At 49.4% G+C, this 21507-nt stretch overlaps 4 protein-coding genes across 6 annotated transcripts in view; 2 read left to right on the top strand and 2 right to left on the bottom strand.

The window, feature by feature from the left end:
* Positions 1-4550, top strand: part of gnav1 (guanine nucleotide binding protein (G protein) alpha v1) — a 45915-nt gene extending 41365 nt beyond the window's left edge. For both annotated transcript variants that reach the window (XM_036522088.1, XM_036522080.1), the window contains one exon: positions 2774-4550. In XM_036522088.1, the coding sequence (XP_036377981.1) occupies positions 2774-2964 (191 nt within the window). In that variant the 3' untranslated portion in view covers positions 2965-4550. The remainder of the gene's footprint in view (positions 1-2773) is intronic.
* Positions 4551-5141: 591 nt separating this feature from the next.
* Positions 5142-6671, bottom strand: npb (neuropeptide B). Its single transcript, XM_036550175.1, has 2 exons — positions 6316-6671; positions 5142-5434 (listed from the first exon to the last, which is right to left on the bottom strand). The coding sequence occupies exons 1-2, from the start codon at positions 6583-6585 to the stop codon at positions 5306-5308; spliced, it is 399 nt and encodes a 132-aa protein (XP_036406068.1). The 5' UTR covers positions 6586-6671; the 3' UTR covers positions 5142-5305.
* Positions 6672-8497: 1826 nt separating this feature from the next.
* sgsh (N-sulfoglucosamine sulfohydrolase (sulfamidase)) lies at positions 8498-14899 on the bottom strand. The gene is made up of 7 exons (XM_036534924.1): positions 14557-14899; positions 14209-14369; positions 12919-13024; positions 12454-12764; positions 11288-11369; positions 10400-10603; positions 8498-9170 (listed from the first exon to the last, which is right to left on the bottom strand). Exons 1-7 carry the CDS (start codon positions 14657-14659, stop codon positions 8614-8616), a joined length of 1524 nt encoding a protein of 507 aa, XP_036390817.1. The 5' UTR covers positions 14660-14899; the 3' UTR covers positions 8498-8613.
* A 601-nt stretch (positions 14900-15500) lies between these two features.
* slc26a11 (solute carrier family 26 member 11) overlaps positions 15501-21507 on the top strand; it is a 14433-nt gene continuing 8426 nt past the window's right edge. For both annotated transcript variants that reach the window (XR_005005076.1, XM_036532818.1), the window contains exons 1-4: positions 15501-16053; positions 18186-18378; positions 20092-20177; positions 21180-21259. Coding sequence is in view for 1 of the 2 variants with exons in the window: in XM_036532818.1 (XP_036388711.1) it covers positions 15823-16053; positions 18186-18378; positions 20092-20177; positions 21180-21259 (590 nt within the window). In the remaining variant the exon portion in view is untranslated. The remainder of the gene's footprint in view (positions 16054-18185; positions 18379-20091; positions 20178-21179; positions 21260-21507) is intronic.

Genomic DNA, 21507 nt, shown 5'->3' with positions numbered 1-21507 from the left:
CCTGTGCCCGTGTCCGTGCCTGTGCCCGTGTCTGTTTTAGTGCCTGTGCCCGTGCCTGTGCCCGTGCCTGTGCCCGTGCCCGTGCCTGTTTTAGTGCCTGTGTCAGTGCCTGTTTTAGTGCCTGTGTCAGTGCCTGTGCCCGTGCCTGTGCCCGTGCCCGTGCCTGTGCCCGTGCCTGTTTTAGTGCCTGTGCCTGTGCCCGTGCCTGTGCCCGTGTCAGTGCCCATGTCTGTGTCAGTGCCCGTCCCTGTGCCCGTGTCTGTGTCAGTGCCCGTCCCTGTGCCTGTGCCCGTGTCAGTGCCCGTGCCTGTGCCCATGTCAGTGCCTGTGCCTGTGCCCCTGTCTGTGTCAGTGCCTGTGTCAGTGCCTGTTTTAGTGCCTGTGTCAGTGCCTGTGCCCGTGCCCGTGCCTGTGTCAGTGTCTGTGCCAGTGTCTGTGATGGGCAGTACTGTGATGCAGTGCCACTGTGAGGCACCAGCAGTCCCAGAGAGTCACTCAGTCTCTGCACAGAAAACATTGCCGATTACAAAGGAAAAAGCTCTGGCAGTAAACCGCAAAGTCTCGCCCTGCAAATGAAGCACATTGATCCTGAAGCGTGTGACTGTTCTGTGCGTATGGATCATGATCCCTGTTGATCCAGAGGACGTCGGCTGTTGCTGATGTATCGATCCAGTTTTGAGCCGCTCTTCCTGAGCGCTCTGGCACATGAAAGAGCAACCCGCCGCACTGCTGCAGCTTTCTGCTGCGCTCTCTGTGAAAGGACAGAAGCTCTTTAATCAGTCCGTACTCCGTTGTGAGTTTGTAGACGTTAGTGATGTGCAACACTTTGATATTCTGATATTGTGTGAGTCGCCAGATTGAATATCAGAATAACGGCACCCTGCTGTTGCCAGGTAGGTGCAGTGAAGAGAGCTCAGTGTGAGGCCTACCCTCCCCCCTCCCTCAAGCCTCCCTCACACCTCCCTCTGGCCCCCCTCCCTCACCCCTAAACCTCCCTCCTTCCCCCCCCCGTGCCCCCCCTCATGCCCTCCCTCATGCCTCACCCCCCCTCCTCTCCCTGTCTCACTGTCAGGCAGGAGGGGCTGGGGTCTGAGCCCCTCCCTCATGGAGATGGAGGCCAGGGAGAATCTTGATTCTCGCCTTTCGATTGGCAGATTTCACACGTCTGCAGTGTGGGAGACCGTGGCCAACCGGCAATGACTGTTTAAGGGAGATTTGACTGGGAAATGTCTTCGTCAAACGTCTGTTCACTATCGGTGTTGGGAGCTGTGGGCGGGGCAGTGGGTGGTTCCTCAAGGGCCACCTGATCCAGTGTGGCTTGCTGTGCCACCTCAAACAGCAGCGGCCCGTTGGGGAATCAAACCCGTGACCCTCTGCGGCTCTCCACACTGCCGAGTGCAGCGTAGGCCGGAAAAACTGGAGCCGTAGAGTTCAGCTGGCAGGAGGTGTGACCTGGCTGTGTGCAAACCCCCGCAGTGCCGCAAGCAGGCTAATGTCCATTAGGAGACAGGGGCACAGAGATCGGATTCTCCGGCCGACCTCTTCACCTCATCCATGCTTGCTTCCCTTTCTGACTGCTGGAGTCAGAAACGCAATCACACGTCTTCCATCTCTGTCTCAGGCTTCATAAATAATACATGGGACCAATTCCATTTTCAGTGGAAATGAGTGAATTTTTATCCCCTTTATTGGGTTAGGGTTATTTCTCTTTGTCTAGTTTACTATGTATAACCGAGGGTGTAATATTGCCTATATTGCATGTGAGTGAAGGTTTGGTTCTGTTTGGTGGGAGATTTATGGGGGCTTCATTTGTCTGACAGTCTGAGCTCATTTCCAGTTGTGATCAGGGTTATGTAGAATGATCTCAGATCAGTTGCTGGTGGGCAGGAGGTACGCAGAGCTGGAGGAGGTGCAGGAGTGGAGGAGGCGTGGCTTCATTCGTCTGACCTATTCACTGTGCACCACTGGAAAGACACACAGATAGCTCAGGAATTCCTGGACTAAAGACCTGTTCAGGGGGCAAGGATCACCCTCTTAGCATCAGCAACACGTAACTCTGTGTGGGTGTGTCTGTAGAGTGCAAGGAGGCAGAGCTTGGTTGTGGTTTAGTCAGTGATGTTAAGTACAGATTACAAGAAGTGGGGCTGGGCGGGGCTTGGGTGTGGCTGGGGCAGAGCTTGGGTGTGGCTGGGGCAGAGCTTGGGTGTGGCTGGGGCAGAGCTTGGGTGTGGCTGGGGCGGGGCTTGGGTGTGGCTGGGGCAGAGCTTGGGTGTGGCTGGGGCGGGGCTTCGGTGTGGCTGGGGCAGAGCTTGGGTGTGGCTGGGGCAGAGCTTGGGTGTGGCTGGGGCAGAGCTTGGGTGTGGCTGGGGCGTGGGTTTATGAATGCTTTTCTGCACAGTGTTCAGGGAGGCGGGGCTTCCTCAGATGAGTGGCTCAACAATGGATTGGTGGGAAGATCCCGTGCTGGAATGACCACCTGACATCAGTTTTACAGTTTTTACAATGTTACTTATACAGCTAGATATTTACAGAGCACACATTACATTTAGCAGATACTCTTATCCAGAGCAACTTACATCAGTTAGTTTTTTACAACATTATCCACTTATACAGCTGGATATTTTATTGAGGCAATTGTGGGTTAAGGACCTTGCCCAAGAGTTCCCCAAAGGGCAAACCGGCAACCTTTCGGTTACAAGTCCTGCTCCTTAACCACTATGCTACGCTGCCGCTCCAAACTCATGCCTGTGGTTGTTTTGCTGACCTGGACCAGGTGCTGACTGTGACGTGGATGGCGCCGCCCGCTACATTGCCAGCATGTTTGTGGCTCTGAATGCCACGCCCAGCAAGCTCATCTACCACCACTTCACCACCGCCACCGACACCTCCAACGTGCAGATCGTCTTCCAGGTCGTCATGGACACCATCATCAAGGAGAACCTGGAGGCCGTGTCCCTGCTCTGAGGGGTGACGGCGGTCGGGCTCCATGGGGACACCTTTCCGCTTTTTTGTGTACTTTTTTCTTTTTTAATGACTTTGTTGAAATGTGCTGGAAAAGGATCTGCCTGCCTGTTTTGTTCTGATAGCTTTCCCTCTGTGACGAGGATTTCTATATTTATTTAGCAGTATGCAGCTGTACTCGGCATATGGCTCACTTTGATTTTTTTTATCATTATAGAGCATCTCAGTTGTAAGCCTCCTTATGTTCTGTTAGGGGTGACCGGTTCCAGTCTGTGCTGGTTACTTTGAGCTGGTGGAAGCCTGTCCCTCCACTCTGGGCAGCGGGGAGGTTATGGCCGAGTGATACAGTCCCAGGCGTTCCACGCCCATGTCATCGGCACGATAGAAAGAACATTCATCTTCTCTTTTTTTGTTCATCATTTCCCTTCACCACTGATGCAGAAAGCACATCACTTCAGCTTTTCACAGAATCCTGCTTCTCTTAGACACTCAGATCTCCGTGTGCCGTTGGCTGACCTGGGGTCAGTGTGATGAGATGGGGAGTCTGTGGGCTCCGTGGAGCATGAGGAGCAGGGATCTGAAAGGTTATTAAATGTGGTCTTGGGTGTGGTTCAGCGGCGCGGGTGACCGCTCTATGCGTTGCTTGACGCGTTCCAGCTCTGGGCAGTTTGCCTTCTGCTCTCCCTGTCGGCGCGCTGATTTGTGCTTGTATGTACAGCGCTGCCTTTGCAGTAATCTCATCCTCCCTGCCCTTCCCAACAGCCCACCCGAAAAAGACCCTCTGACGTAAATATCTCTCCCCCCTGCCTGCCAAACAGAAACTCAATTCCTTTGTCTCCTCCGTCTGAGAGATTTTGCTCAATTTACGAGCAGCAGCACCATGTAGGAAATCAATCTTTGTAACACCTAAATGCATTCATATGAAAATATAAGAACGTTTGCATCCATTTATAATGACTGCATTATACCTCTGTAAAGCTTAACAACACTTCATTAAGCTTTAAATAAGCAGTCGTTGAGGTTCATAGCGGCTTAAGGGAAGTGACGGGGCATGTTATGTAGCGTTACAGAGGTCTTACGAATTGTTGCATGACAAAGTGTAATGGTAAATACTGAGTAATTAAGAATTTCCCCTCCACATTTGTCAGTTGGTCACTTTCTTGCACTTGCATTCACAATGAGGGTCCACGGCGCTTTGTCCGTAGCACTGGTAGTGTCCTGGATACGATTCTCCCCCGAATCGCCGTCAGATGTGGAAACAGAAAGCGGAACATCTTTCGCCGGGAAAGGTTGGTTCCTCTGCCACCCTCTTTAACACTTTGCCAGTCCAAGCATCGCAATACATTCAACTTTAATTTACCTTTTGATTGCATCCGATTATTTGCACAACTGGGACGCGCATAGTATCTCTGAGCAGCTCAAAACCCTGTTGTTGGTATGGGTTCAGTGGCAAACCAAGGATTATGTTTGGTTTCAGAATTGTAGAAAATTTGCACTCTTAAGGATATAAGACTCGTGCGAGGCGTCGAAGTTGTGATTTTTTTTTCCTTCAAATAGCCGAGAGCATGTGAAAGTGCCTTTTTGTGTCATCACGGTATGATAGTTTTATTTTGATATAGACTATATGTATTTTTAAATTTTAATCAATACTGTTACTGAAATTTGTTTCACATTTCAACTGAGTTTTGTAAATTTGCATCACTGTGAGTCGAAATGCGTTTGTATACACGTTTTTTCTTTTTTGAACTGTCTGAAGTCATCCTTTGTTGTGGCTAAATTTAATTATGCACTAATATTAAAGTATTATTTTAATTGATTCATTTTATGATTTTCCTGAATCAAGTTTATTAAAAGCTTTGAAATCCATTCGACAAAACGATTTCTTGACGCGTAGGCCAGTTAGTGTAATGTACGTAGTGAAAATAGATATATTGAAATATGCAGAGTGGTTTTGTTAAAATACCCCGGATGTGTAGAGTGGAGAAACACCAGAGGCGTATGGCAGATGGCTGAGGTGTTTCTGAGTGCAGTTACATTTCTGATATCGTTTGAACACAAATACAAGTGTACACAGTTTACAGTATGTCAACCATTTTAATAAATAAAATAAAGAAAAAATCTTTGAGAAGTTCTGCTCAGCAGTAAACAATTTATGGTCATTTTAATACATTTGGCAGTTGGTACAGAAGGACAGTTGATGGGCTGGCGCGGCACGGGGATCAAACAGAAATGACATCTGTCACACACTTTGGGTTTTTTTGTCGTGTAAAATGAGAAACATTCAGTGTCATCGGTCCGTCACGCTCCGTGTCGCGGATGTAAAACTCCCGGGACAGAGAGGAGCTCAGGCGCTCGCACAGTCCTGTGAGTCGAGCGTGAGAAGCACGTCCGCTTTGCACTGAAACGTGCTGGAGCCGTCCTGAAGCAGCGCGCAGCTCTGCAGGTTCGGGGAGATGTCTTTCACACAGATCGCCTGCAAAGGAATACAACGGCAGTCAACGCTGCACTGAAATCACATCGGGAAAAAAAAAATAAAATGGTTTTGAAATTATAGTTTGGGGGATTCGGGCACTACTTTGGATATAATTGTTTGAGTAGAATTGTCGAGTGCACGCTGATATCAAACACAAACATGCTGTTTTACGCACACATTTAACTGTTTCGCTATGTTTTGCTGTGCAACTGCTTGTTGCTTAGCAGATGCTTTCCCCGTTCGCTAATTTTTGAACAAAAAAAGGATTACCATTGGCTTTCCATTTGTGTCTTAAATTTTATGTGGTCTAATATTTTTTTTTTTAATATTTGCCATTTTCATCCAGACCTGATAGCTTGAACGCTCCATTTTTCAAAATGAGTAGTTCATACTAATTCGTCAAATTCGAAGTGATAAGAAGTCTACATTTCCATTTGCATTGCACAGAGTAAAATTCTGCTTGTCTTTAGTTAAGAGAACGAGAAAATACGGATAAAACTCGTTTGATGACCTGAAATCGTGAATAATTATTACAGACGTTTGTCTGAAGGAGTTTGCTGTCTCAGTGCGCACAGAACAGTGCAACTTGGTGCTGAAAGAAAAGCGCTTTTACGCGCTACAGTTTACCTCTTTGCACTGTCTTTTGACCGAGCAAAATATCTCATTTAGATTGTTAGAGAATTAGAGACATTTCGACATTTGATACCTGAATTTGATATTTGAATTTGCTAATAACTGTCGGACAATAATACATCGTTTGGTAACAGTTTACCAGCACTTGCAGTGTAGAAAGTACTTAAACGGTGCTATGGAACCTAACCGTCCGGCTCGGACCCCTGTGAGCTGGTGCCGCTGCTCGTCGGGGGAATGGACACACTTACCATAGTTTTCAGGATGGAAGTCTGGCGGCTTCCCAGCTCAGGAACGCTGTTCCCTGCTGGCTCTCCACTATCCAGAACTGACTCGGGCTCAGACCGTCTAATGTACGGTGATCTCCGGATGCCGGACAGCAAACCCGAGGCTCTGCCGACAGAATAGTAGCTTGGACCGGTCGCTTGCTTGTACCACGCTTCTGTGGGGTGGTAGGAAATGAGCACGGAGATGGCTACCAGCACTAAGGCGAACCTCACGGATCTCTCCATCGCCAGCATTGTCGGTTCACGCTGCGCAGCGGTTGCAGTCGTCTCGGAGTGGGCTGCTGCGACTTCTTGTTCTCTGCGCTTTGAACTCTTTTTCGAAATGTTGGGAACTTTATAATGGCTGTTCCGAAATGCCGTCGCTTATATAGCCGCGTCGTGACCGCGATCACATTCGTCAACTTCAGCAGACCGGGTGATTCATATTTCCGCCTTGGAGAATACCAATCTGAATTGATCGGTTTGCTCTTCAGAGAGGGTGGGGGAGGGGGGGGACTGTCACGCATGTTCTGGTGCGGTTTTTTTTGTCAAACAAAACTGACGGCCTGGAATAAGCCTCTCGCACTTGCGCTGTTGCAGGCAGTGAGTGCGGGTAAAATTCCACACAGACACTTCACGCAGAAGCAGTAAATGTCTCAGAACGGATTTCCGATGTAAGATTTTCACTAAAAGCCCACTTTTAACGTAGCAGTAAATGTATCCGTTGTAAAGGCACCAGCGTGTCTACGGTATTTTAACATATTAAGTGATTTAAGGTGGGGTACGTCAGAAATGGGTATGGGAGTATTGTCCCCATCGTGTTTCAGTAACTGTCTCAGTTTTTAAACAGATGACGTAACTTACTTACTTACTTTTAATTAAACACGTATTAGTACCTGTAAAGTTTTTCAAGAGAAGTATTTTCGAAAATGTAAGCCCACTTCGAAGTTAAACGGCTAATTTAAAACAAAAAGCTGAACTTGACCATCACCTAATGTACAGACCACACACAGCTGGCTCCTTTAAATTCGTATCAGCCGCAACAAATTTTATATCTTACGTGTGAAGCACTAGCATATACATAAGGTTATTTGCAAAATCATAACGTTGAATTTCGGAAACTCTAAAATGTCCAACTCGACCATCCGGTCGCCGGGTTTCTCATTAATAAAATAGTCGCATGGGGCCGTCGTGTTTGGGTGCTTTTATTGCGAAAATTTGTCTGTGAATTAAATCGCTACATGGACAAATTCAGATTGACGGGTTGCCGAACGAGGAAACGTCGTCATTTCTTTCATTCTGAAGTATAAAGCAGTTCAAGCAGTTCAAGGAAAAATTTCGGATGTAGGGCGTTTTCTGCAGGTAGTCAATACGTACAGCTGCATCGTAAATTAATTTAGTATGCTGAAAGTCCATTTGATCAACTCTCCAGTCTATATCAATGGCTATTCAAGAAAATAGTTCGTCTGTCAAAACACTGTGCCTTAACAATTTATCACGTTTCTGGGAGTCCCTGTCCTTCAACATTACAATACAGATAGATTGTGTAGACCGGGTGATATATGGGTTATTTTATACACACATTGTTAAAATGTGTGAATATTTTACTTTGCATAACAGGCACAACATTTATCAGCAAAGTATTACAAATTAATAATATTCAGGTGTCATTATAAACAAGCTATTGATATGAATTCAATGAAGTATATTCTATTGTCAATATAGACAATTAGCTACAATAGACGAATCTTTAATTGGTAAAAGACATTGGTCAAACTGAATTGGGTATATGATTTTTCCTTTTCCTTCTTTTCGTCCATTTTAAAAATTTTCAGACAATTTTAAAGGCAATCGGGGGATGAGTTGAGGGTGCATTGAAAGTGATTCAGTTCAAAACATGTTCAGCTCGTGTCGCCTCGCGTGCCAGAGGACCCCAAGTGAAATAGCAACCGACGGGTTTGCACTTTCAGAGAGTCAGTGACGCAGGAGATGCGGCTCCGCAGCTGCACACATCCGAGGGCTGTATGAGGCTTACGCGCGCTGGGATATATGCAGGAATATTACACTAGACGAACACCGAATAAATACATCTCCCCTTGAACTCTTAAAATAAACCGAACACTTGAAAGAAAATGTTTTATTTACAAACATTACACAGACGTGAGAATGCATGTACAAAATTGTACTTTACTTTAAAAAAGTGTTTGCAGTTTGCAATGGTTTTACTAGTCTTTCCCTTTCATACCAGAAAGCGTGACGTTGGCTCCTTGTCACCGGCCGCCGTCAGAGTCCGTTAAACAGCGGGCGACACTGCGGGGTCAGTTTGGCCTCCAGGACGGCGTCGGGGCCGCACACCCACGGGTCAGCGGTCGCCCACTGCCACTTGAGGAGCTGAGTCCGGAGGCTCTCCAGCACTGGGCCGTGCGCCGGGTCCGAGGCCAGGTTCCTGCTCTCGGTCGGGTCGGCACGCGTGTCGTAGAGCTCCCAGCGGTCGCGATAGTAGTACTCCTGCAGGGTCTTGAACCAGGCGGTGGGCCGGCCGCCCTGGGTGCGGTTCAGCAGGTCTTGGAAGGTGGGCGACACGTAGAAGTCCTGGTCTATGGGAAACGGCATCTTGTAGTTGAGGTTGTGCAGGAGACGGTAGGGCCCCTGGTGCACCGCCCGCATCGGGTAGTACATGGTAACCTCGTGCAGACTCTGGCTGGCAAAGACTGTGGACCAGGGCTGTTCTGAAATCAGTGCTGGCAGGAGGGACCTGCCGGTGAGCTGGACAGGCTGCTTCCCCAGGCTGTAGGCTGGGTACGGTATATTAAACCAGTCCAGAACGGTGGGTGTTATGTCTGAAATATGAATAAAAACAGTAAAGGTCTGGCGCAGAATGCTACTTCACACGGACACAGGCATCTGTGGGATCTATTCATTATTAACAAAATTATTATTATTCATAATTTTATGCAAAGCTCCTTTATATCCTTTATGGATACTAACGAGAAAGAATGTAAAACGATTCTTCCTCATTTCAATAAACGAGTATTCACATGCAAAAAATGAGTAACTGAATCGTGGTCTCATGATAGAATATTTAAATAATATATTTTTTCATCCCTCGGTGTAATACGTCATTCTTGGATTTTGGACAGTGCTTTAGTTCTTGTAATTAGTCTGATTATTATCATGAATATAATCTCTGCCTGGATAAGCCTACCAGCCATATGACTTCTTAGTGACTTAGAATGTTGCGATGTGAGGAAACGAGATGAGCACCATTTTTTCCAATCAGCGCTAACTGTTGTTAACTTTGGTTCAGCGACTGCTGGCTACTGCATGTCATGTAATCTCGCTCCACCTTGTGGTGTATTTGTGGTATGACACGCCTGCTACGACTTTATGCAAACGGAGCTAAGGAAAAACGGCAGTCACTTACAGAACATGAAAAAATAAAGTCATTGGAATAAAAAGGCTGGAGGTTTGGGCGGAAATCCCAAGTGGGGCTTTGTTATTGCACCCACCAGCGAGCCACTTGCTGTAGAAAAAATGGAAAAATTATTAAATAAAACAGGTGGCAGCCGACTAAAAGTGCTCCTGTATCAGGGGAAACCACCCCACGGGTACCAGTGCTTTCACGCAGAAAGTTGCCACATCTTACATCCAGAAGTTACTTTTCTTTCAGGAAGTCTCACAGACTTCAGGAAAATAATCCATGTTTTTTATTGTTTTAACCGGGAGTCCAGTCAAAACAGAAACTGATTTGCTGTTCATCTGATTAATTTTCCATTTCTGAAAGTTAAGTCAAATGAAAGTCAAATCTGCTTGCTTTCATGTCCCTGAATGGTGCTGAATGTGACGTCTGTGCGTTTTCCTCACTGTGTGATCCGCTGGCGACAGCACTGCTCTGAGCTGACGTACTACACACGCAGCAGCAGAACCATCAAAGTTAGCATCCGATTCACCCCCTCGATCAGCACATGAATTCCAGGGGTGTTTCACTTGATCGTGATTGGCTGGGAGAATGAGGGCTGTAGGAGTGCAGGAGGTGTGACCCCCCCCACCCCCGGCGCTGTGGACTCACCCAGCAGGCTGACGTAGGCCTGGCTCTCCTGCCCCCAGCGCTGCCTGTGTTCCGGGGACGACACCAGCATGGGCTCGGCGGTACCCGACCAGTACAGGTTGGTCCTGCCGTTGGGGAAGGGGATCCCGTTATCCGAACTGTATATCACCAGGGTGTCGTTCTCAAACCCGGCCGCTCTCAGCTCCTGCAGAACCAGCCCGATCCCTGGGAGAGCCATGATACCAGAACCTCTCAGCAACGGACCAAAGACCTTGTGGCGTGTGGGAGGTGGGTATTCTGGGTTTGAGCGTCACTGATTAAAGAAAATATCCTACAAAGCTTCATCAGTAATAAAACTAAAGCCAATATGCCTACATTTCTACAAGTTTCTATCCTAACTCTCCACGGGTGACAGTTATAGGTCAAACATAACTTCAGCCACAGAATGATCCACAAATTGCCAGCAGTGACTCGGAATCTGGCTCCTCTTTCTCACCTACATCAGAGTGGAAAAAACCACACTTCCCACTCGAAGCACACTGACATCAGCAAACAGGATGACATCTCAGATACAAAGGATGCACTGAAGTCAAACGATGATGATCCATTTCAGTGGGATGGCAGTGTAGCATAGGGGAGCAGGACTAGCAGCCAAAAGGCTGCTGGTTTGATTCCCTGCTGAGGCCCTGCTGCTGTACCCTTGGGCAGTAACATCGTAAGTTGCTCTGGGTAAGAGCTATATGCCAGTAATGTAATGTAATGTATTGGATTTGTGGTGGGAAAGGTCTGCATTGTGCTCTGTGGGGGGAGGGGGGCGGCTCCTGGGCGTAGTCTCAGGGCGTGGCATTGGGGCATGGCCTCGGGGCTTGGCCTCAGGGCGTGGCCTCGGGGCACGGCCCCTGCTCTCACCTTGGTCCAGTCTGCTGACGGTGGTGTACTGGGCTGCCAGGTCGGCTCGAGCAGCAGGGGTGTCGGGGATGAAGTACGGCACCTGCCCAAAAACAGGCGAGTCAGTGAGAGGAGATAAAACCACACCCTGATCCGCACCCGAGTCCTCAGCCAGAACAGCCCACGCCTGGCGGCTCAGAGCAGCTGCAGATCCACGGATTCGTGCTGGTGCGTATGGGCTGGAGTGTAATGTTGGGCTGGTGCGTATGGGCTGGTGTGTAATGTTGGGCTGGTGCGTATGGGCTGGAGTGTAATGTTGGGCTGGTGCGTATGGGCTGGAGTGTAATGTTGGACTGGTGTGTATGGGCTGGTGTGTAATGTTGGGCTGGTGTGTAATGTTGGGCTGGTGCGTATGGGCTGGAGTGTAATGTTGGGGTAGTGTGTAATGTTGGACTGGTGCGTATGGGCTGGAGTGTAATGTTGGGCTGGTGCGTATGGGCTGGTGTGTAATGTTGGGGTAGTGTGTAATGTTGGACTGGTGCGTATGGGCTGGAGTGTAATGTTGGGCTGGTGTGTATGGGCTGGTGTGTAATGTTGGGGTAGTGTGTAATGTTGGACTGGTGCGTATGGGCTGGAGCGTAATGTTGGGCTGGTGCGTATGGGCTGGAGTGTAATGTTGGACTGGTGCGTATGGGCTGGTGTGTAATGTTGGGCTGGTGCGTATGGGCTGGAGTGTAATGTTGGGCTGGTGCGTATGGGCTGGTGCCATGGGCTGGTGTGTAATGTTGGACTGGTGCGTATGGGCTGGAGTGTAATGTTGGGCTGGTGCGTATGGGCTGGTGCGTATGGGCTGGTGTGTAATGTTGGACTGGTGCGTATGGGCTGGTGCGTAATGTTGTACTGGTGCGTATGGGATGGTGCGTATGGGATGGTGTGTAATGTTGGGCTGGTGCGTAATGTTGGGGTGGTACGTATGGGCTGGAGTGTAATGTTGGACTGGTGTGTAATGTTGGACTGGTGCGTATGGGCTGGTGTGTAATGTTGGACTGGTGCGTATGGGCTGGTGTGTAATGTTGGACTGGTGCGTATGGGATGGTGCCTATGGGATGGTGTGTAATGTTGGGCTGGTGCGTAATGTTGGGGTGGTGTGTAATGCTGGGGTGGTGTGTAATGCTGGGGTGTCTCACCTTGACCTGCTCCGGGGTGTAATGCTGGGGTGTCCAGTCGGGGATGCGCCCCATCCCTGCCTCCCCGTTGCCGAATTTCTCGCAGAAGGGGCCGTACTGGGGCTGGGAGTGGCCGCAGCGGTGCGGGTCGTGGAACGCCACGTACAGGAAGAAGGGGTGCTGTGCTTCCTGCGCCCGCAGGAAGTCCCTCACCAGCAGCCTGATGCGGGTGATGTTCCTGCCCACCTGCAGCACCGAGCTGTTCTCCTCGGTGTGGGCGAAGTCGAAGGGGTACACCTCCCCCGGCCCCACGTGCTTCTTCCCGATAATTCCTTAGGAAGAGAGGGGCTTAGTTTCGCCGTCCCCCTGGCTGGCTAAACGCAACTGACACCTGACTGTGGGGTGTGGCTCCACCTGACTGATATCCTGACTTGACTTTGTGGTTGGGCGTGGCTCTAACATGTGATGGGTGGGCGTGGCTCTTACCTGTGTGGATGTTGGCCTGTCCCAGCAGCAGGGGCAGGCTGCGTACCCCGTCGAAGGAGCTGAAGTGATGGATGTCCTGGTGCAGCCCATACATGCCATTCTGGTGCTGGGACGGAGGAGCAGCTGTTACATATTCACATGTTACATATTCATAACTATATGTCATTACAAGTCACATGTCTCACAGCTGCTGTTCCCTCTCACACAACACGCTTCCTACTGCAGTACACTGCAGAGTTAGCCAACGAGATGCATCTACCTCAGCGATTACAGAACTGGGTTTTACTCTGAAAGTTGCAGGTTTGATTCCCAGATACAAACACTGTATTTGTACCCTCAGATAGAGTTGACAGTTTTCGCACCGCAGTACAATATAATTACTAATACTGTTTGTATTAATATTACTTAATCACAGCACTGAACAGGAATCATGGTGTGTATGATAAATCCATTATGGTGCTGTCCGTCACCGCTGGAGACTAGTCAAAGTGCTGACAGTCAGTTGCGGTGGTGGGTCAGGGACGCTGCGTTACCTGGGGCAGTGTTTCACCTGCGGGGCAGTGTTTCACCTGCGGGGCAGTGTTTCACCTCCGGGGCTGCGTTACCTGGGGCAGTGTTTCACCTGCGGGGCAGTGTTTCACCTGCGGGGCTGCGTTACCTGGGGCAGTGTTTCACCTGCGGGGCTGCGTTACCTGGGGCAGTGTTTCACCTGCGGGGCAGTGTTTCACCTGCGGGGCAGTGTTTCACCTCCGGGGCTGCGTTACCTGGGGCAGTGTTTCACCTGCGGGGCAGTGTTTCACCTGCGGGGCTGCGTTACCTGGGGCAGTGTTTCACCTGCGGGGCAGTGTTTCACCTCCGGGGCTGCGTTACCTGGGGCAGTGTTTCACCTGCGGGGCAGTGTTTCACCTGCGGGGCTGCGTTACCTGGGGCAGTGTTTCACCTGCGGGGCAGTGTTTCACCTGCGGGGCTGCGTTACCTGGGGCAGTGTTTCACCTGCGGGGCTGCGTTACCTGGGGCAGTGTTTCACCTCCGGGGCTGCGTTACCTGGGGCAGTGTTTCACCTGCGGGGCAGTGTTTCACCTGCGGGGCTGCGTTACCTGGGGCAGTGTTTCACCTGCGGGGCAGTGTTTCACCTGCGGGGGTGCGTTACCTGGGGCAGTGTTTCACCTGCGGGGCTGCGTTACCTGGGGCAGTGTTTCACCTGCGGGGCAGTGTTTCACCTGCGGGGCTGCGTTACCTGGGGCAGTGTTTCACCTGCGGGGCAGTGTTTCACCTGCGGGGCTGCGTTACCTGGGGCAGTCCGGTGAGGATGGCGGAGCGGCTGGGGGAGCAGCTGCTGACCGAGGTGAAGGCGTTCCGGAAGATCACGCTGCGCCGCGCCAGCGCCCGGAGGTGCGGCGTGCGGACCGCCGAGTTGTTGTAAACCTCGGTCTCAAAGCCCGCATCGTCAGCTGCGGAAAAACGACACCCGTGTTTATTTCACCGGACTAAAATAGCTCCCACTCACCTGCTCATAAAAAACAGCACCTGGGACCACGAGTCCAAGCTGTACTGCAAATGTACAGTAGCCGCAGTCAGTAACATTTGTCGCACTGTTTATCTAATCTAAAAGTTACTAATTTGCACAGCATATTTTACCGATTATAAGAAGCACGTTTCTCCTCTTGGACTGTCCGAAAATACATCGGGATGACAGGATAAACACACACACCAACACCAAGTAACAGTTTGCAAAGGCCATTTCCCGAGTACGGAACTCCTCAGATTTCAGAACATAGCCAAGTAGCTGACAAAAGCTACGTTAGAAATGGATTTAGTTAGCTGGCTGGCTACATATAAGAAAACTGTTTCCTCACAGCGGAGAACAGAGAGCAATTAATGTGTACGAAATTGTTACTAAATCAGAAGTCTTCGTCTTCCTGTGTGAAAATATGTTGAAAATCATGTTATTTCCTAAAAGTGTCGCAAACCATGCCCCTTTAGTCACATGACCCGAGTCACATGACAGCGGACAGCTGACACGCAAGAAAACCGTGGTGTTGTCGCTTTTGAAACACTGACGTAAACTATCGGAGGAAGTGGCTGGGGTTTTGAGGCTGTGATTATATCTGGTCTTGCAAAAATGTTTGTGAACGCGAAGCCAGCAGTGTGTTTTCGTCTGAGGTTCGGAGAACCTGTCGGATACAGGAGGGATAAGGTATGTTCGTTAACGTGTCTGACCGCTTGCTACAGTCTGCATTTGGACCATTCATCTGTTAATTTAATTCATTGACGTTAGCCAAAAACATCTGATGCATGCCCGTACAAAGTCCTTTCCTGCGCTACCATTTAAAGGCTGTAATGTCTCTGGTATGTAAGGTGAAGCAGTTAGGGACGGGTAGCTGGTAACAGAGGTGTGCCTGACCTTTAGTAGGACTGTCATATGACCGATGGCTTTTACTGGATATGCAGACATCCGACACTATCCAGGCGCATGTGATTTTAACTAGAATTGATGATATGCGTGCGGTGAATTGCCTTAGCTGCAGCAGAATGCATTTACGACCACAGTTTTCACGTATTGAAGTGTTTCCTTAGATGATCTGATCAGACGCTGGATCCGTGTCTTTGCTGTCGGGCTGTAAGGTGGGACATGCCCTCGTGCTGAAGAACAGGAAGCGCGCGCAGTCTCGTGAATCGGGCTCGGGATCGTCAGCATTGGGAAAGAGCGGATTGCAGCAGCCGGATCGCCGTCCTGGAGCTGCGATGTGAGTCAGCTTTAAAAGTGATAACCTGGACAAGCAACAGGACTGTGTAAGAACTGGGAAAAAAAGAAGACGACAGCCCTGTGTTTTCTGTTTTACACCTGGCTGTTTGAGTTAGCTGGGTGCCAGCCCGGTCCGGGCACCTGCAGCTCTGTACAGTATGATGGAGCCCCTGACAGACCGCCCCCTGTCGGCGGGGGGATCGGTGCGGGACAAGCTGGCGACCTGCTGCTCCTACAGAACCCTGAAAGCGTGGCTGCCCATCCTGCAGTGGCTGCCCAGGTACAAGCTCACCTGGCTGCAGATGGACCTGATCGCCGGGGCAACAGTGGGGCTGACCACAGTGCCTCAGGCCCTGGCCTACGCTGAGGTGGCTGGGCTACCTGTACAGGTATGTGAGTTTGTGTGAATGGAGAACATGAGGAGGTGTGTTTAAGGAACTCAGAGCACTGGGACAAAAATAGGTCTCTCATCTCACTGGCCCGTACAAGCCAGGCTGTCTCTCTCACTCAGGATAGTGTGTATTTTAGCCATGGTGTAGGGTGTACGGATCGCAGGTTTCATTCACAGGTGGAAAACTCCTTTTAGATCTTACAAAAGGGACTTACCCTGAACTGCTTCAGTGAATCTGTGTAAATGGATAACCCCAAGAAGGCCGAAATGCTTAACCTGTGACTTGGCTGATTGCATACCTGCTGTCCAAAGGACATTGTCATGGAAGGCCCCTGGAAAAGAAGAGAAGCTGACAGTCAGGTGTATGTAGATGTTTTGTTATTTTCCCTCTCAGAAGACACACCCAGAGAGTGACATGCAGTGTTAAGGTTGAGCACACACTGTGTGGGGCAGAAGCCTGCGAGGCGTTCAGGAGGTGCGGCACAAGGTGCATAAGAGGGTCGCTGAGGAGGTGCTACCGCGTAAAGGCGGAAAAAACACCCGTCAAATAGTTTTCCTCGCTATTTACAGGGTGTAATATCTGAAACACAACTGATAAGTTGTTGACAGTTGATGAGGCAGATAGACCTAAAAAGGCATCGGAGAAGGATTAATAATTCCTGAAGATGTCATCCTTTAGGGATCAAAAGCGCGAAAAAAAAAACGATGAATGAAAACATGAGTGGTAAAAGGTTCAGGTGTGGTTCCATCATCAGCAGTGAGAAGGTCACAAACAGAAGTCAGAACCTAAAGGATGTGTTGTAGTTTCAACAGCTCTGTGGAGAAGGCGGAACAAGATAAGATTAGTAAGATGAAAATGCAAAACGTTTGAATTTCCTGTGAGAGTGCAATAATAACACACATCACGAACAAACCTTGACCAAGAGCCCAGCTTTAGAACAGTGAGTAATATGTCCCTGATAGTGTGTAAATCTGTAAAACAGAGTTTAGGATATAAACATAAATTAAGCATAATTTTTTTGCAGTGATTAAAGATTTAGTGAACAGCATGTAATGTGCATTTCATAATGCTGACTCCACATAGACCACAGGGTGCTAACCCACTAGGGGAATGTGGTCTCACTGTGCTGATTCTTTGCACAGAGAGATGTTTGGGTTCCTTAGACCTCAGACATGGCTTCATTAAGTCGTAGACCACAGGACCCACTATCAAATACTTCACAAAAATGATTTTCTTATTGTGAGAATAATATTTACTTGCAACTTATTTTGTCAGCACTCAAGTGTGTCAACACTGTGGATCAGGGAGAAATAGCCCTTCCCCTCCACAGAAAAAGACTGTACACATGAATGAAAGACCTCCCCACCTTTCATTATAGCGTTTTATCATGGAATATCAATAATCAATATTTTTCTCTGGTGGACTTTTTCAAGAGTCAGAGATTTGTCAGGGTTACGGTTGTTTTAAAAGCCTTTTGGAATGTAGATCATTATTGTTGCATGATAAAAAAGAATAGAAAGTCAACTGTGTTTGATGAGGGTCCATATATACAAGACTATGTATCGCAAAAGTGTAATATTATTGTGGATTTTTCTTGTATAGTGTAAAGTCTCAAACTGGACCACATTCTTCCCCAAACAGGTCATTTTTCTGAAAAAGGCGAGGTAGCACTGTAAGGAGTTGGGGATGCCCTGTATATCCAGAATCTTGTGGGTCTGTGGGTTGGCCTCAGGCATGGCACCAGTAAGGGTTGTGTGGACGACTCCATTAACTAGCATGAGATTCATTACTGTTATAATGGCAGCGTAGCATAGTGGGCAAGGAGCAGGGTCTGCAACCAAAAGGGTTGCTGGCTCACTTCCCTGCTAGGGCAGGGTACAAATGGATAACATGTCGAAAGAAGCTGTAACCTGTGTAAATCACTCTGGATAATAGGGTCTGTTAAATGACAATAATGTGCTTAATAATAAAGCCAGTGGATGTGACCCCTCTGTGTGGAAGACTTGCTGTGCTGCACTGAAATTCTCAGTCACAGTTGGAAGATCTTGTGATGAGAACGTGATTTAAGTGTGTGTTTTCTCCCTTTTGCTCTCCTCTCTCTGATCCCTTGGTGCTTTTTTGTCCTGCAGTACGGCCTGTACTCCGCCTTTATGGGCGGCTTCATCTACTGCGTCCTGGGGACGTCTAAGGACATCACCCTGGGCCCCACCGCCATCATGTCCCTGCTGTGTGCCTCCTACATCGGGGGAGACCCCGTTTATGCCGTGCTGCTGACCTTCCTGTGCGGGGTCATCCAGGCCTCCATGGCCATTCTGAGGCTGGGTAAGGCCCCGCGGGTGTGGGGAGTGTCGCTGTGTCCAGTTCCACCTCAACACCAGGTGGCTATGGGCTCGTATCCTCTGCTGCTGTAGCCCTAAAGCTTGGGAATGAACTAATCTCTGACTGGGACTTGTGCAGTTTGGGTCTGTAACGGAGAGAATCTCCTTTTGCAGCTCCTCCCAAAAAACCTCAGAGAGAGGAGGTTTCAACACCAGGGGAAGTTATTAACAGGCTGCGGCAGTGTTGCTGCAAGCTGTTATTACTTCCTGCAACATGTGGCTGTTTCTCTGAGCCCTGCGGACATTTCGGCAGCCTGGAGCTGAAGCTCTTTTATTACAGAGAGCTACACTCCACCACACACCCTGTGTCTGACCATGAAGCTGTCTTATCTCGCCACTGAGCTCTCTTGTCTTTTATGGTTCTGGCTACAGCGTGATCACCACACGACAGGTCTGCTGTATGAGTCCTTTGTCTTGGGGAAGAAGAGAGGCATTTAGTTCTGGCATTTAAAGCTGTTCCAGGTTTTAGTGTGGAAGATTTTTGTTTCTCCCTGTGTGCTGATGTCATGGCTGATGCATCGTTTAACTGCGCAAGGCAGAGGAAAACAGCCTCTGTCTTCAGGACTGGAAGTGCACAGAGGCGGAGTCCTGCCACACTTCTGCTTCTCTGGCTCTGATTTTGGAAGGTTGTGCAGAGCGAAAAGGGTCAAAGGTCGCTCTTACCTTTGTTGATTTATCTTTTTTTAACATCCCGGATGTCAATATTTGCACAGCAGATGGCCTTAGGTGGCTTCCCTGTGGCGGCAGTGTAGCAAAGGGGTTAAGGAGCTGGACTCGTGACCGAAAAGTTGCCAGTTCGATTCCCGGCTGAGGCACTGCTGCTGTACCCTTGGGCTGGATACTGAACCCACAATTGCTTCAGTAAATATCCAGCTGCGTAAATGGATAATGTAGTAAAAAAAAAACTGAAAGTTTGTCTGCTAAATGCCAATAATGCAATGTAATGTAAGGCTTGCATTTATGTAGTAGGATATTTACCTGGGCAATGCCTCACTCAGAGCTGTCTCGTACAATACAGTACAATACAGTGTGGATACCTAAGCAACCATACGATACATCGGAATATATCTTATACAATACAATATCGCTACCTAAGCAACCATGCGATACATGGGAATATATCTCATACAATACAATATGGATACCTAAGTAACCATACGATACATTGGAATATATCTTATACAATACAATATCGATACCTAAGCAACCATGTGATACATCGGCATATATCTCAGAATTCACTTCAATATGATGTGATGCAATTCCACAGGATACATTTGGTTCCTGTATGATTCCACATAGCCTTAAAATTATTCTATGCTTTTATAGAAATGTAGAGGATCTGAGCATTAGTGCATTATATGCCATGGAAATAACACTCAGAGATAACCAAGTGTGATATTTGTTGTGGAGAATGGGGCTGTTGCAAGTGCTCCAGTTTCAACCAAACGTCTGCGTAAACATGAATAACTCAATAAATATTTATAACAGTGTTTTGTCGATATGAATCGATCTGCTGTAACATCCCTACTCAGCACTGCTCTGCTTCCCAACTTGGATACCACGGAACGCTTGTGTAGCCAGTGTTCTGTGGTGTCCGTGACTGTCCCGAGCCCCGCCCACTCCACCCTGACTGACAGGCCTGCCTCTCCTGTAGGTTTCCTCCTGGACTTCATCTCCTACCCGGTGATAAAGGGCTTCACCTGTGCGGCTGCCGTCACCATCGGCTTCGGACAGCTCAAGGTAAGCCCGCCTGCTGTTTCTCCAAGCTCACAAAGTCAAAGGTCACAGGTGTGGCTGGAAGGCGGTTGTCTGGGAGCTGATCAGGATGTTCAACTTGTGCAGAAAGTTCCTGAGGGGAACGAGCGGGCGATGGAGGGCAACATTAAACAGACCCCCTCAGATAGACACCCCCTCAGATAGACGCCCCCCGCAGATAGACGCCCCTGCAGATAGACGCCCCCTGCAGATAGACACCCCCGCAGATAGACGCCCCCGCAGATAGACGCCCCCGCAGATAGACGCCCCCGCAGATAGACACCCCCTCAGATAGACACCCCCTCAGATAGACGCCCCCTGCAGATAGACGCCCCCGCAGATAGACGCCCCCGCAGATAGACGCCCCCGCAGATAGACGCCCCCGCAGATAGACGCCCCCGCAGATAGACACCCCCTCAGATAGACACCCCCTCAGATAGACGCCCCCTCAGATAGACGCCCCCTGCAGATAGACGCCCCCGCAGATAGACGCCCCTGCAGATAGACGCCCCCGCAGATAGACGCCCCCGCAGATAGACGCCCCCTGCAGATAGACGCCCCCTGCAGATAGACGCCCCCGCAGATAGACGCCCCCGCAGATAGACGCCCCCGCAGATAGACACCCCCTCAGATAGACACCCCCTCAGATAGACGCCCCCGCAGATAGACGCCCCCGCAGATAGACGCCCCTGCAGATAGACGCCCCCTGCAGATAGACGCCCCCGCAGATAGACGCCCCCTCAGATAGACACCCCCTCAGATAGACGCCCCCTGCAGATAGACGCCCCCGCAGATAGACGCCCCTGCAGATAGACGCCCCCGCAGATAGACGCCCCCGCAGATAGACGCCCCCTGCAGATAGACGCCCCCTGCAGATAGACGCCCCCGCAGATAGACGCCCCCGCAGATAGACGCCCCCGCAGATAGACGCCCCCGCAGATAGACACCCCCTCAGATAGACACCCCCTGATGTTGTCTTTTCTGCAGAACATTCTGGGTCTCCGGGACATTCCACAGCAGTTCTTCCTGGAGGTCTATTACACCTTCCACAAGGTCCCCGAGGCCAGGTGTGTTGGCTGTTTGGCTTGTAATGGCATTTGTTTGTGTATTAACTTGCTTAGCAGATTTGATCCTCCTCGTTTGCTCAGTAAGATGTGCAGCAATGCAGTCCAGCCTCAGAGGTACGACAGCTGTGCCCCACCTGGGCTTCAAACCTGCAGCTCTCTGCTGTGCATTCAGGTACTTAGTCACAATGCTGTACGGCATGCTAGTGTTTCTGTTTCTGGGCTTTTTATGAGCCAGTGGACATGTGGAG

Source organism: Megalops cyprinoides, chromosome 1 (assembly GCF_013368585.1).
Source record: "Megalops cyprinoides isolate fMegCyp1 chromosome 1, fMegCyp1.pri, whole genome shotgun sequence".
Classification (NCBI taxonomy): Eukaryota; Metazoa; Chordata; class Actinopteri; order Elopiformes; family Megalopidae; genus Megalops; species Megalops cyprinoides.
Note: the sequence above shows the minus strand (reverse complement) of the source record. Positions and strands in the feature narration are given on the sequence as shown.

What these genes read in the sequence shown, in the direction of transcription:
- npb (XM_036550175.1), bottom strand. Translation starts at nt 6,585, where the DNA reads ATGCTGGCGATGGAGAGATCCGTGAGGTTCGCCTTAGTGCTGGTAGCC. An exon ending in CTTCCATCCTGAAAACTATG is followed by an intron (nt 5,435 to 6,315) that starts GTAAGTGTGTCC and finishes ATTCCTTTGCAG; the next exon opens with GCGATCTGTGTGAAAGACAT.
- sgsh (XM_036534924.1), bottom strand. Translation starts at nt 14,659, where the DNA reads ATGGCCTTTGCAAACTGTTACTTGGTGTTGGTGTGTGTGTTTATCCTG. An exon ending in ACAGGCCAACATCCACACAG is followed by an intron (nt 12,765 to 12,918) that starts GTAAGAGCCACG and finishes TCTCTTCCTAAG; the next exon opens with GAATTATCGGGAAGAAGCAC. An exon ending in GGCCTACGTCAGCCTGCTGG is followed by an intron (nt 9,171 to 10,399) that starts GTGAGTCCACAG and finishes TTCATATTTCAG; the next exon opens with ACATAACACCCACCGTTCTG.